Source organism: Oncorhynchus masou, chromosome 21 (genome assembly GCF_036934945.1).
Source record: "Oncorhynchus masou masou isolate Uvic2021 chromosome 21, UVic_Omas_1.1, whole genome shotgun sequence".
Lineage (NCBI taxonomy): Eukaryota > Metazoa > Chordata > Actinopteri > Salmoniformes > Salmonidae > Oncorhynchus > Oncorhynchus masou.
The window spans coordinates 23,171,474-23,187,763 of NC_088232.1; the positions used below are offsets into that span (position 1 = coordinate 23,171,474).

Sequence of the window (16,290 nt, forward strand, 5' to 3'; positions counted from 1 at the left end):
ACACTGTAGAATGACCTATAAATAAGGTTCTAGAATATTCAAGTTACATTTTTGAGACAAAATAGAGTGAAAGGTCACATTGCATATCATAATGTCACGGTGATGAGGTTGAGTTGGAGAAAATACATTAACATTTGTCAACAACACAACTACGCTACCTCAGTGCACAAGCTGGAGCACCCGACAGCCCCTCAGCTCCCGCAAGGTGGGTGGGGCCCACGTGCCTCTCATCGGTCAATTTTTAAAAATGGAATAAATAATTTTCACAGTAACCCTCCAAAAGTAATTCATAAACCGTTTTAATTTCCATGTGTACTAGGAAGCTAAATGTTTGTTTCTTGGGCTTCAGGAATGGGACTGAAAAAGTGCCTCAGGCCTTGAAAAAAAAATAATTACAGAGTGAAAGTATAAGGAACGAGGCACAAAATATTAGTGAACAAATGCTGTGTTCAAGGTTACGACGGCGCCAGCGCAATGAGCGGAGCTTACTCAGAGGTTCAACAGCGCATATCAGACCGAGAGCCTAACGCTTCTTTGGTAGGCCTAGTTCTTTATGAGTTTCAGTTCAGAAAACGATCTCTCCACAGAAGCGTCAGTTGCAGGGATGGTAAAAACAGCTTGTTTGCCGTAGCAGCATCAGGGAAACGGGGCAGAAGGGATTGGTGCTTCGAACACAGCAGTTCTGCCGCATCTTTAATTGAACCTCTCATTGTCCTTAATTTCCGGCCTCAACACGTTACGGAAAGAGATTAACTGTATAGGAACCTCTGGGGACAGGTCGTGTGGATACTGGAGAGCCAATAAAATGACAGATGCAAACAAATTATCATCTTTAGCAGACAACAGTTCTTGAGGGATTGAACAACAAAAAAAGTGGTTTGCGATTTTTTCATCCTGGTGAACCTGAGTAGTGACAGTTGCAATATCAACAGTCCATTATATTTGGTATTTCTTGGCATGCATTAAAATGTATGCAGCACAATGGACATATGGTCTAATGCACAATGTCTCAGAAAAGTCTGTCCGGCAACCTGGACCTACTGGCTGTAGTGAAAACGTTTGCACACAAAAAAGGAGGACTTCAGGACACCAGGAGAGTCTCTCAAGTTGGATTTAATTTGATTTACCTTGAATATTTCTGTAGGCTACTAGCCAGAGAAACCCCGCTCAATATTAAAAAGTGGCTGAATTTTTCCCCATTAGGCTATTTGATGTAATTTTTATAACAAGTTTATAAATAGCAGCTGAATACGTTATATCGCTATAGATAGTACGATGCAAAATGAAACAATCCCTGGTAAGCTAGTGTTTTCATGGTGGACTGACTAGTATTTGGCATTTAATAGATTGATTTTATGCACAACTTCCTATCCAAGATGGGAGAGAGCATGAGGATGTCTCAGGTCATACAGGTAGTCTATACGGGACAGTTGTATATTCAAAAATATATATTGGTAGCTGATAGTATGCTGTTGCAACAAAAATGTATGTTACAAACTGCAATGTTTGAATTACATTGCCACCTGCCAGCAGTCTACAAATGGCAGCATTGCGACAGTGTATAGCTTCCTGAAATGTTATGCTAAACATGAGAAAATGACCAAATAGGCCTACCAATAAACATTTATCCATTACCTAAACAAAGCTATACATGTCCTGGCACCAAAGAAAGCCTATCATCGATTTGACAGGCAAGCAACAGCATAGACATGTCGCAATTTCAGCACCATGGACAGCGATTGGTAGTGTATACTTTGAGTGGCTGTCTGGTTGATACATTCCATTTCATTTTAGGGAGGCGGGGGACGACGCCGACCTTGCGGGGCTCTAGAGAAACTGAGTTATGACAGTGAGTGCACAATTTAGAAGGGAAGGTGATGACCAAATATTGATTTTAAAGCAGACATTTAATAAAGCATAAAACGGTTAAACACCAGTAATAACATACATAGACATTATATACAAGAATTGGCAATGTACTTGATATCAACAACAAATTAAGGTAAAACAGTTCCTCATGCATATCTTGTATGTGTGTATATATTATACATTATCAGTCAAAACGTTGGACACACCTACTCATTCAAGGGTTTTTCTTTATTTTGACTCTTTTCTACATTGTAGAATACTAGTGAAGATATCAAAACTATGAAATAACACATATGGAATCATGTAGTAAACAAAAGTGTGAAACAAATCAAAATATATTTTAGATTTTAGATTCTTCAAAGTAGCCACCCTTTGCCTTGACATCTTTGCACACTCTTGGCATTCTCTCAACCAACTTCACACGTATGCTGAGCACTTGTTGGCTGCTTTTCCTTCACTCTGCGGTCCAACTCAACCCAAACCATCTAAATTGGGTTGAAGTCGGGTGATTGTGGAGGCCAGATCATCTGATGCAGCACTCCATCACTCTCCTTGTTCAAATAGCCCTCACACAGCATGGTGTGTTGGGTCATTGTCCTGTTGAAAAACAAATTATAGTCCCACTAAGCACAAACCTTGATGGGATGGTGTATCGCTGCAGAATGCTGTGGTAGCCACGTTGGTTAAGTGTGCCTTGAATTCTCAATAAATCACAGTCACCAGCAAAGCACCCTCACACCTCCTCCATGCTTCACGGAGGGAACCACACATGCAGAGATCATTCATTCACCTACTCTGCGTCTCACAAAGACAGTGGTTGGAAGCAAAAATCTCAAATTGGGAGACAGACCAAAGTACAACAAGTCTCGTCTTATTATTATTGGTGTCCTGTAGTAATGGTTTCTTTGCAGCAATATTGAGCATGAAGGCTTGATTCACGCAGTTTCTTCTGAACAATTGAGGTTGAGATGTGTCTGTTACTTGAACTCTGAAGTATTTATTTTGGCTGCAATTTCTGAGGAACTTATCCTTTGCAGCAGTGTTAACTCTGGGTCTTCCATTCCTGTGGCGGTCCTCATTAGAGCCAGTTTCATCATAGCGATTGATGGTTTTTGCGACAGCACTTGAAGGTTATTGAAATGTTCTGGATTGACTGACCTTCATGTCTTAAAGTAATGGACTGTTTCTCTTTGCTTATTCAAGCTGTTCTTGCCATAATAAGGACTTGGTCTTTCACCAAAAATCTTCTGTATACCACCCCTACCTTGTCACAACACATCTGATTGGCTCAAATGCATTAAGAATGAAAGAATTCCACAAATTAACAAGGCACACATGTTAATTTAAATGTTTTCCAGGTGCCTCCCTGAAGCTGGTTGAGAGAATGCCAAGTGTGCAAAGCTGTCAAGGCAAAGGGTGGCTTCTTTACTTTGAAGAATGTAAAATAACATTTTAATTTGTTTAACACTTCTTTGGCTACTACATGATTCCATGTGTTATTCCATAGTTTTGATGTCTTCACTATTATTCTACAATGTAGAAAATAGTCAAAATATAAAAACCCTTGAATGAGTAGGTGTCTAAACTTTAAAATGGTGCTGAATATCAAAATGCTATCAGCAGTTGTCAGTGATCAGAATATAATGTCTATCTAGCCATTAATATTCCTTACAGACACTTAATACTCTGCTTTAAATAATCAGTCAAATAAAGTATCGCGTGTCCAAGAAGTAGCAACCAAATATATTATGTTAGAAATATCTTTAATCCAGAAAGTAAACCAAGAACATTAAAAGCATGTACAGATTTTTGCCATGTACCACAGCAAGGGTAATGTCCATAATAAATACAAAAACCGCTACATACAACAAAATAAAAATGGGGGCTCCTTAGATGCTTTTCACCTTGTCCATCGTTTGTCAGAAAGTGCAGGGAGAGGGAGTCTGCTGGACATTTTGTACAAATCCTTGCATCCCAATTAAATGTTTCCTTAAACATCTGAGATTGATTTCAGTAAAGACTTGCTGTAAATAAAAAAAATCTGCCTAGGCACTTGATCTTGAGCAGAGAGAGAGTGGCCAATTTGATTGGCTGAGTCACTGCTTCCTGCCTGACACCCTGAAGTCCCTTCCTCATACAGTCGTCATCAGTTTTAGCGAGCCCGCCGATCGGAAGCGGAGGATCTTCTTCTTCAGGTTGTGAGAGGCCTTGATCTTGATGAAGGCTTTAGCCTGGGCAGCGGTTAACTCATGATGCCCAGCACCCTGCCCTGAAAACTGGGGCCAGTTCATCCCTCCGCTTTCCTCAGAGTCACTGCTGGTGGTGCTCTCCCCCACAAAGTCCACCTCGCTCAGGCTGGACTCGCTGTCCCCGAAGCAGTTGGTGGTGTAGTTGCTCCGCTCATCCTCACTAGTGTCTACGATGGTGGAATGGAAAAGCGAAGCACACTCTGCGGAGTACTCAGAGTCGCTGCCAGCCACATAGGCATAAGGGCTGGCAAATTTCACGTTGGATGGTAGGTACGTGGTGGTGGAGACCTGGCCGAGGACCTCCCTCTTCTGTCTGCGGTGGGCTCTCCTAAAGGCCTCATCGTAAGGCACCTCAGTGATGGCTTTCAGCCTTCCTCGGTTGTAGTCATGTCCGCTTGTTCTCTTGTACTTGGGCTTGGCCACCACCACTTCCCTGCCATGGTGACCATGATGCCTGGACACAGTGGACCTGGTTGTGGACACTGTGGCCGTGTGTTTCTCAAGGACCCGGCCCTCAGGGATGGATGCAGGGATGGTGCGTTTGGCCCTGGAGGACGCCCCCCTCTTGGAGGAGACTTTGTGCACGTGATGTACCTCCTCAGACTGACGAGACTTCCTCATCCCTCCAGATCGGTGACCCTTCTCCCTTCCCCCTGTTGCCTCGGCTAACACAGGCTCAGCGTGTGCGTGAACCCCTCGGTGTTGTTTCAGAGAGGCATTCTTCACCTTGACGATCTTGATGTTCTTGCCCGCTTTGCGGAGCTTGACAGTCTGCCTCTGGGCAGGGATGTACTGGGCACTGACCATGTGACCCTGACCTTCATCCTGGCTCTGGGAGGAAGACCCTAGACTCACCAGCTCCAGCATGGGCCTCTCTTCCTTAGTGGTCTGGGCTGTCTGGACAGAGACCAGGATGCTCTTAGGGCTTTTCTTGGGAGTGCCTGTTTTGGTGCGGTCTCTAGGGAGTGTCTGGGGGGGTTTAGTACTGACGTCCACTGGAGCAGCAGGGAAATAAGGATGCTTGCTCTCTTTGGGGGAGGAGTTGGCATTTGGGGTACCCAAGTCTTGATAATCTTTAGACAGAGGACCGGTTGCCGATGGAAGTCCTTTATAGGCTGATGACACAGACCCCTTCTTTTTTACCAGGCTGTTGGTGTGAATGTCACTGCCGTCGATTGTGGCACAGCCGTTCTGAGGTTGGCCCAGAGACTGGGACACCATCCCATTTTCTAAGAGGAGTTCCCCTTTGCTCTCCACTGACCACTGTCTCTGTGAGGTGCCTGTTCCTGGATCAGTGTTACTGGCACCACCTGCATGTAAACACATCTGCCAGGCTGGTTTAAGATCAGGAAGAGGAGCAGCAGTTCTTCCTTGCTGCTGCGGGGCAACAGTAGCCTGTCTCACACACAAGCTGCCCTGCCTCAGGATGCTCTTAGAGGGGTCTGTGCTGATGCTCGTCCGCGGCTTATTGGTCCTAATGGGCTGAGCCCTCCTCTGAAGCAGGCTGAATATATAATTGTCCAGTCGTTTGCTGGTAGGCGCATGGGAGGCAGGCCAAGAAATGTTCTGGGGCACCAGAGTCGGCGGCTGCTTTAGTTTCTGACAGCCACCGAAGCCCTCGCCTCCGCTGCTCTTTGATAGCCCCCCGTCTTCTTTGAGAAGGCCGGCAAGAGACTGGAAGAAGATTGGGCTCTGTACAGCCACGGCATGGAGGGGGCTGGGGTAGCGGTACACGTCGCTGCCGTTCTTGGCGATCAGGTCACAGTGGTACTTAGACTGGATGTCTTGAGTGGTGGAAGAGGTGTCCATAGAGGGGGAGTAGGGAGTGGGGAGCGACTTTCTAACAGTCCCCGTGGTCTGCTGCTCCGCACACTGATTCTCACACTCAGCACAGCTGCCAAGCTCATCTGAAAACCACACAGAAGACAAAGACTAAGAACTACAGTTCAACAAAGACTACAGAACAACAGATGCGCCACTAGTATCTCATATGGAAACCAGACCGGAAAGAAAGAGTACGGACTACAGACACCACTAGTAATTCAAACAACGGAAACCACCAGTTTCCATACTATTTCCTCATTTCAACAGTAACGCCACACAGAAGCCTACAGTAGTGTTGAAAGGGTAAGAAAAGCAAAGCATGCAACCTCTCAATATGTTAACGAAGGGGGCAGTTGGTTTAGATGTGTTAATGGCCCTTTTGTTTGTGTCTTATCATAGGCGTGGCTGTTCGTTAGAGCCAAGCCATCTGCCTTGCCTGGCCGGGAATCTAGCGCAAAGGACAGTGTTCTGTATCCCAAATTACACCCTATTTCCTACATCGTGCCCATAGGGCTCTGGTCAAAAGTAGCGCACTAAGTAGGGGAAAGGGTGCCATTTGGTGTTTCCTTCCAGTCTTTTCTCCATCATTCGTTTGAAACTGAATCAAAGTATTTTCACAACAAACCCCACGATTGGTAACAACACAAAGGAAACTATATGTTGAACTGGGGCCAGCTGGAATGAAGCACTGTAATAAAAGATGACACTTATGTGGATGGAGGGTGTGATGGGGGTCTTTCGGGAAAGGAGGAAAGTGTTGTATATACAGCAAAGGACAACAAAATTATTCAGCCCAGCTTGTTGCGCCCAAGATAGACCACGTGACATCAAACATCAGGATTCTGTCCTGCCAAAGGCGTAGCGCTGGGCTGTGCTGCAGGGTTGGATTCAACCTCTTTTTAATTAAGGAACTGAAATTCCTCAATGCTTCTCTATGAGGAAAAACTTGTTTATTTTTATTTTATTGACTGAATTAAAATGAAATTCACCACAACCCTTATGGGACTGTGCTGTGAGGGCCTCTCTCTCACCTGCAGATTTGAGCCTTCCCTCGGAGGCACACAGTGATGTGTCGAGAGGACTGCAGAAACAGGTGCTGGAGCGACAGCTGGACAAACACTCACTGAACACCGAGTTGGAGGAGTTGGAGAGGGACCCCGAAGCTCCGTCGCTCAGCTCGTAAAAACCTAGAGGGCAGAGAGAAAGAGAGAGCAGAGAGAAAGAGAGAGCAGAGAGAAACAGAAGGGACATTTTTTAACACGTTAATTTTACACCCCGCAGGGAGGGAGCTGTCATCCAACAATTTATTACATGTCAGGCTGTGGCTATTAAAAGAATTAATGCGGAAAATCTCAAGCACTTAAAACAAGGCTGGTGTAAACAGGGTTGACTAGATTCAAGTAACGTTTCTTCTATTTGCAGCGTAGCCAAGCCTACATCCATTCTAATTCTCTGGCATCTATGAAATGAGCTTTGGAGTAGAATGGTTAAATGCTGATTCCATACCAACTGAAAAAAACTTCAGACAGATCTGAAGTTAGTTGTGAACAGTTTGCGGAACAAAATACATTAAAATCCACAAATCGCCAATAATGTACTGCACATGGACGGTACAGAATGTTCTGTAGTAAGATTCACTATGTCACACTATCCAAAGTGACCTCCTACGTGAGGAATGTGGAATGTATACAACTAATAACGGGATACAGTACCAGCCACAGCTCACGGACTGAGTGTTACCATATTAGCAGTCTAAACAATGGGTTAGATAAACACTTCTCTATGTGAGATGGTAGCCCATTTATTAAAAATATACAACAAAAAAATTGGTTAACACTTTATTTGGATAGTGTGTAGAGAGTCTACAGATGGACTATCAGTAACATTTCAACTAACTAACTATCTACTAACCTTAACCCTAGCTCTAAACCTAACCTTAACAAGCAGTTGCTTATCAACAGATAGATGCTCTACAGTAAATACCACTGGACTATTCAAATAAAGTGTGACCAAAAATGTAGCATTTCCAGTCACTTCTATGTCATGTTCGTGTTTGCTAAGAACCCTGCCTTTGGGAGATTACACATTCTGCAGTATCCTCAATTGCTTAAGTGGAACTGACTCGCACTTGACAGATCCTACTGATAATGTCTAGTTTCCACAGGGTAACATTCGGAGGTCGAATCCTTAGAATCCGTTCTATTGTAGAACTAGACTAACCCGAGCTTGGGCGGCTGTCTGTCTCCACTTGCTCATGTGATGCCTCCGTGTCCAATCGGAGGTCACTGATCTGCCTGTCCAGCTCCTGCAGCTGATTGATCAAACCAGCATCTCTCTTTCTCAGACAGTTCTGGAGGGAAACACACAGACAAGAGAGTTAGTTACAGTTGTACAGTGACATCTGGTTCCTGTGTAGCTATATCTATTAGCCTGAGAACCCGTCTATTTGTGCCATCATGCCAACTCCTTGTCATTTCAAACCAAACCTGCCAGGCTACCTGCCGATCCATGACCGAGTTGGCAAGAGCACAGACTGATCTGGGACAAGGGTCTACAGCTCAATCCAATTCAGCGTTGTTCTGTATTGCCATTGATTAGAAACAGCATGTTTAGCCTCCGATTTTTGGTTCCATTTCTGATTAAATCCATAGCCTTGCATGTTGGTTACTTAAAGTGGGGCTATAGTCACTGTGCTGCAAGTGTTCCGTGTCTTAGCGAGCAAGTGTTCCGCATCTTAGCGAGACGGTGTTGCCCTATCAGAACCCATTAATATCCCAAACTAAATTAGAATCACATCACGGGAGATAAACAACTCCCTCAAACATGCGGGTGATGAGGATCAGCCCGGGTCACATATGACAACAATCAGATCGTGTGGTGGTTACATTCCGCCATTCTGCTCTCCAGTGTGGTTTGAATTCAAAGACCAACTGCAAATGTCAAACTTGAAGGCTTAGTGACAAGTCAGACCTGATTTAAATGCACTACATTTGTGACAATTGAGTGGCTTGCAGACCACAGACATAGGCTACATTACTCCCAAGTACCTGCTAGCCATCTAGGTAAGTCTAGCTATCCCCTGTGCATTATACATATACAGTTATAGTATTTCAGCCATGACTGAGGCCAGTAATGCAACACACAGATTCCAGGCTATATCAAGCTGCAGCACTTCCTACAGAGCAGGGCTGTAGCAGACTAGCGGGGCATAAAACCAGGCCTGGTGACAAGAGGCAGAGGGTGATTAATGTGATTAATGTGATCCAAACATGCTATGGCTTCAGAGACCATTTCCACACAATGTACCATTTTCAAAAAGCAGAGGCAGGCACAATGGTTGTTTTACTGAATAACACTATCCACATACTGGGTTGAAAGGCTGAGTGTGAAATGGTCTGAAATTATAGAATGAGGTTGAAAACAATTATGATTTAATGTAGGCCTACATTAATTCAAAGGGGTAATGAGATGATATATATATATATATATATCTCTCAACAACATTCACGACTTTCTCTTACTGCCTAACTGAACCCAGGTGTGTTTGTCTGTTTAAATGGCCTAATCTCAAACGACCAGCACATAATTACCCGGCATCCTTTAACAGCAACGGGGTGTGGTAGATCTGCTTGTAAAAGTTAATTTCAGTCGCAACATCCATTGTAACTCATCAGTAAATCTCATTCAAGAGGCTGGACCCCCTCACAGTTAGAAAATAATGAGTGTTATTTAAATCTAATAGCCATCCTGCTATTCCCTCCATTTAATTATCTGGGAACCAACATCTTTTCCTTTAGACGAACAACTAGTGAATCTGCTTGCATTGGGATACGATGACATATCTAATAGCGTAATCGTTCATTTATTGTAAATGGTCAATAATGTTCCATTGAACTTTTACAACATTAGTCTACAATTTGAAACAGACTTCTCTTGATTTGATCTGTGAGTGAAATAAGGATAGAGGCGGTAATGCTATTAAAAGGCCCAAAATGAACTAATAAAACTGCCCGGAAAGTAATCTGGGAATCAAATGTACAGGCCTGTTTTTATTTTAATCTTGTATCATACTAGACATCTACCTCATCCTTCGACAGATTTGCGCCTGTCCTGAGGAAGCACAAACTCGTGTCCAACGGTTATTATCAGTAGGCTTGGCGTGCGTCCATGGAGCTGCGACTGGGTCAGAAAATAGACCGCTGGGTGAACAATTTAGATCGACTCAAACCAATATTCGAGTGACTGTTTTTTGTATTTCACGACATCGTTTGAAATGTAAACCAAAATAGCAGACCCAAATTAATCAAAGATTAATGTTAAAGAAAGTAAATTGTATTAAGTCTACATACCAGTTGTTTTCTTAGCAATAAAATGTTTTCTTCTAAAAGTTTTTCCTCCGAGTTCAAGTAATTCTCCTCATGCGTAACGCACATTGGATCTTCTCCTGGTGATATACAGTCCTCTTGGTGATTCAACACATTTCTGACCAGTAAATCCTGCCGCTGTCGCAAATATTCCAGCTCTCCAAGACCCGCTAGAGTGGCTTCCAATCTCTCCCGAGTTCGCACACGACCCATCTCTTCCTCTATTATTTCCCTGGAGCGCGTATCGCATTCTCTCCTATCCCGCATCTGTAATGTGTAATCCTTGGAGACCAGCATTTCTGCACCAGCAGCCGTTTGTTTCATTGTATCCATCCAACAAGCGACAATGATTTACAACATATAACTGGCAACAGCGGGCCACATAAATTCACTGTGAAGAGTTTAGAAAATCATGATGTGCATCAAAAACGTTGACCGGTGGACGCACATACCACGGTCTAACCTAACCGACCATTAAATTACTTGTCCATAAATTCTGTCTTTTGAAGCAGCTATCCCGGTACAAACTGCGTGCGTAAAATCGGTCCTTTTTGTTGTCCAAACAGTATCCGGGCCTCCAAAATAAAACAACAAATCTCAGTGATTTTCAGTTTGAACAAATCGAAAAAAGTTGCATGGTGAAAACGACAAAGTTTTAGTATAATGTCAAATAGGGAGTGTGTAGCTATTTCTCTGTCAAGCAGGTCGCAGCGTTCTGAGGATAGTGGTGAGTAGCGTTGGACCATCTCTCTCTTTAGAGACCCATCTACTTTCTCCGTGGTAGTAACATGTCTTAGTGCCTGCCGGTTCTACGTTTCGCCCCTTCTCCCTAATTCGATTCTTCTCTCTTTCTGTGATATATAATAAAACCAAAAATAATAATACCTTGGAGTTTCACACTTGTGATTGTTTTCATATTTTACAGATAACATGTGCTTATTAAATATAATTCACGTAACAATTGCAAGTAATAACTCCCGCGAGCTGTGATTCTGCTTTGACCCTTGTAGACTATTGAATCTAGATTCGGCTACATATAAATTATAAACCAATCCGTTAGAATAAATGCTAAAACAACTATTTAATGAACAATTTCCCGTTTCCCGTTTGGAAAAAGTGTGACACATTATTAGGCTAGGCCTAATGGAAAATCTGATTTGAAATTCAAATGGAATTAAAAGCTAATTGCGTTTTATTAACAATTCATTAGGCAATTACGTTATGTTTATTATGACATATATGGTATGCAAAGGATGTGCCTTTTTTTCAATGAGAATGACGTTGTACTAAAGATGAGGGCGCCCTCCTCTGTTAAGAAACCACAGGGAAGAACAGCTTCTAGGCTATGTCACATGGAGCGCATTTAACCCTATCTGTTATTAAAATTAATATGACATTTTCTATAGATAGATCTATGAATACATACTATTTTCATGAAATGTAAAGGAGAGGGTTTATCAATATGTAACTAGTTTAAAAACGCCTTTTACTTCACAAGAATGACAGGTGAGTCATGTTTCAGTAATGGTCGTTGTAGGCCTAATCAGTCCGGCATTAAAGTTTACGGTGTATGCAAATACCAATTGACCAGGGAAGCTATAACAACCAGTCAATATAGCCTGTCAGAATATATGATCCCTTTATAAACAACCAACCTTCTTTTATTCCCTTCTTTATCTGAGTGGTGTGCATGAAATGAAAACATATAGGATTTCAATGCTAGCCCCTATCACTCTTAGGTGACTATTCATCATCTTTACTAATGATGTGTGTTTACCCAGGGAAGGTTTCAATACCATCCTATCACAAAGGTAAGGGCATCATGTCTGAAGATCTTTTGTGAGCAAATTTTAAACATACAGTCAAGCCCAGAATATCAATTTAAACAGCACTGTAAGCAGCTGCTATCCCCACAAACACTTATTTTTCTTTCATTTTCTACATTTGTTCATTGCTCATTAGGGTTCCCGGTGCAGGTTGGTCCAAATATAAATCAAACTGTTCAACAAAACATGAAATCACAGAATCCGTTTTCTCTATTTGAAAAGAATGATAATGAAGAAGAAGAAATGCCCCGATAGAAAGCCCAGATAGAAAGCCCAGATAGAAAGCCACGATAGAAAGCCCCTCTAGCGGATGCAGTCTCTCTAAATTGGAATCATGATTTGCATAGTTGATGGATTAGCTCAGATGTTTAGGAGCCAGCAGTTCCCATGCAGGCTAATTAAAAACACAGAAACACATCTCTAACCTGTCCCAGTCAGAAGAGCACACACAGTTGAACTCATAGACAGTTGTGTTTGATATTAGCTAAACTGATTTTCTGCTTGTGGAGTCAGGACAAACACACACACGCGTGTGCACACACTGTAAAAACAACTTTACAGTAATGTACTGTTAAACCAACATTTATTTGGAATTTACGGTAATATACTGTACTTTTTTTAACAGTAACTTACAGGTAACTGACATTAAGTTCCCAAAAAAACAAAAAAATTTAAAATTTGTATTTTATTTTTACATTGCACACATGCACAAGCTTATATCAAACACAACTGTGGGGAGAGATTTCAGGGAAACACAAATTTAATCCTTCTCTCTAAACATGACAAGGGATTTAGGAAATTGGATTCATGGATAGTTCTATGAAAAACAGATGTTTGACATAGAAACTTGTGTCCTAAACAAACATCCTCTGGACGACATGTCATCATCCAGCTAGCATTCCAACATGGGACTCAAACAAACACACCAAGCAGCCTGAAGGAGAACGAGAGAGAGACAAGAAGAAGGGAGAATCAATTCACAATTGGCAACAATGAACCATAAGTTCAGTGTGTGTCTCTAGAGGGGCGGGGTAATACCATTTAAGGAACAGGGGGAAAGACAGCCTGGGGATAGATGCAAACACCTTAATGAGATCAGTCAGTGGAGTGGGGCCCTTTGTGCTGCGCTCTCTAATCAAATCCCATTGGCAAACAACAACAACACTAGAACACTCCAGTAGCATGTCAGACTATGTCACTGTCAGCCATATTCACATTTCTTTATTTAACCAGGCAAATCCGTTAAGAACAAATTCTTATTTACAATGACGGCCTACCGGAGAACAGTGGGTTAACTGCCTTGTTCAGGGGCAGAACGACAGATTTTTACCTTGTCAGCTCGGGGATTCAATCCAGCAACCTTTCGGTTACTGGCCCAATGCTCTAACCACTACGCAACCTGCTGGGAGTGGTTGGTTTTCCATGCAAATATGTTTTAGTATAGCTCTACTTTAATTAGTACAGTAGCTCCAATTATTATGCAAAACATAGTTCCATTTCCTTAAAGGCCCAGTGCAGTCAACGTTCAGTTTTTCCTGTGTTTTGTATCATATTGTACAACAGTTGATCAAACTAACACTGTAAAAGTGTGAACATTTTAGATCAATGTTAACCAGAAACGATCAGGAATTGAAAATACAATCCATACAGTCAGCCTGTTTGCATGGGTGGGAATTTTGGCTAATAGACCAATAACAAAAGAGTTCCAAACCTCTCTGCCAATAAAAGCTAGTTTTAAGTTTTCCCTCCCCACTCAGACCCCTCCCAGACAATCATAGTAAAATGCTTGCTTGACAAATAAATAAATGATTTGATATTGATATAAAAACGTCTGCATTTGGTCTTTAAGGATTTTGATGATTTGCAGTGCCAGAAGGAATTGGTCTGGGATGTCTGTGCTCCCAGTGCTGTGAAATAAAGCCCGACAGGACCAGAGTTTTAATCCAGCTACTGGTTCTTGCATATATTAATGCCAGGCAAGCAGAACTCTGATGATGGTGGGACTGTGGCCCCTCGATGAGAGCATCATTATTATGACTCTGTCAAAATGGCCCCGTCATACTGGCTCTTTTCAGAAGATGGGCTGTCTGACACAAATTACCTGCTTTCTAAACACGCAGGCATGCATGTACACGCGCACACACACACATGTGCACACACACAGGTACACACACACACAGGTACACACACAGGTAGACACACACACACGCACGCACACACACACACACACACACACAGATACACTCACACACAGGTACACTCGCACACAGGTACACTCGCACACACAGGTACACTCGCACACACAGGTACACACATACGCACACACACATTCTTGTACAGCTAACTTTGCGGGGACACACAATTCAGTCCCATTCAATATCCTATTTCCCTAACCCTCACTCTTACCATAACCCTAACCTTAACCCAAAGACCTAACCTTAACCCTAACCCCAAACATAACCCTAGCTCCTAACCCTAATCCTAAAACCAACCCTAGCGCCTAACCCTAAACCTAATTCTAACCCTAACATTAATTCTAACCCTAGCTCTAATTCTAACCTTAACCCTAAACCTCCTAGAAATAGCATTTGACCTTGTGGGGACCAACACAATATCCTCAGTTGGTCAAATGTTTATGTATTTACTATTCTTGTGGGGGCTTCTGGTCCCCACAAGAATAGTTAAACACGTTCACACAAAGCGAGAGTGGAGTTTGTGTGTGCGAGTTTCTCCTCCTATAATGCCAGTGATGAATTACCTCATGTATTTTGTAAAGCCCATTTAACAACAAAAGGAAGCTATTATGTAGACCTGGCGAGAAAACACAGAATAAATGAATACATCTAAATGCATCAAAGGCTGGCGCTTGAAATTCAGATAGTGTGGTACAAAATGAGCAAAGCACACCACAGTATACAGTGAAGGTTTATTCACAAGAGGATTACTATTACTCTACCCCAGCGGTGACGACTCTCTTAGAAATCACATTTCTTTTTTTAAAGAACGATGTCTGCTTACACGCTCTTACAAAAAGGGAAATTCTAAAGTCATTTTATTTTAATTTGAATGTTGTGTCCTTTCAGTCAATACGAGATCCTCTCTCCGAATGCTGGTTGGACAAATACTTAGGGTGAGTCAAGGTCATGAAGGCTTTGCCGTGCCTTCTATCCCATACAGTGAGGCACAGAGGGCTCTAAACACACCACCGTTGAATGGAGCGACTGAATAGAGAGCCTTTCTTTGTACAGTAGGCCTATTATTGATTGAGAAATCACACACATACAGTATGACGTACTGTCAAATGTTGATAAGCCAACAAAAAGCATGACCATTTGATAAACAGGACTGATTTAAAAAAAAAGAAAGTTGTGTGTGTGTGTGTGTGAGAGAGAGAGAGAGTGAGAAAGAGAGAGAGTAAGAGAGAGAGAGAAAGAGAGAGAGTAAGAGAGAGAGAGAGAGAGAGAGAGAGAGAGAGAGTAAGAGGGAGGGAGAGAGAGAGAGTAAGAGGGAGGGAGAGAGAGAGTAAGAGAGAGAGAGAGAGAGAAAGAGAGAGTGAGAGGGCTACAAAAACCCCAATAGAACACTTATCAAGGTAAAGTCCTGATGAATATTTAAAATTCAAGTCTCTGTATAAAGCAATTATAAATGGCATTATCTCAGCACAGAAAATTATTTCCTGAGCTTGCGGTCTCCTCATTCATTCATTGTGAATGTTATCATAATTGAACACAGTGTCTAGTTTTCAGTGTGAGGCGTGTGTATGTGTTTTAGATTGGAAGAAGACTCATTTCCCATTCAGGAGCGAAGAGGTACAAGCTTCTGCGTTAATTAATGACACTTTCACAGGACTACAGCCTGTATTCAGACCTACAGGCCCTCGGGCTATGATCAAGTTCAGTTCAGCTTGCTTGGCGGTCGCAGGCAGGCAGTGTTTGGTGTGTGTTTTCCTGCTTGAAATGTCACTCATGCTACAGCTGTTTAACATGGGGGCAGTAAGAGTGATAAAATCTGACCTGATGTCTGTCAACTAATACAACTGAAATATTACAGTGTTAAAATAGCTAAAGTGTTGAAGGTGCTAGGAGAGAAAGAGCAAAAAGAAAGAGAGAAATAGTTCAATCATCAATTTAACATGACCCCGATCAGATCATCAATTTA

The 16,290-nt window shown here is 42.4% G+C and overlaps 1 protein-coding gene across 1 annotated transcript; it reads right to left on the reverse strand.

Moving 5' to 3' along the window:
• Positions 1-1,888: 1,888 nt before the first annotated feature.
• On the reverse strand, positions 1,889-11,018 carry LOC135507967 (dapper homolog 1-like). The gene is made up of 4 exons (XM_064927813.1): positions 10,292-11,018; positions 8,163-8,292; positions 6,974-7,129; positions 1,889-6,025 (listed from the first exon to the last, which is right to left on the reverse strand). Exons 1-4 carry the CDS (start codon positions 10,637-10,639, stop codon positions 4,002-4,004), a joined length of 2,658 nt encoding a protein of 885 aa, XP_064783885.1. The 5' UTR covers positions 10,640-11,018; the 3' UTR covers positions 1,889-4,001.
• Between the last annotated feature and the right edge of the window lie 5,272 nt (positions 11,019-16,290).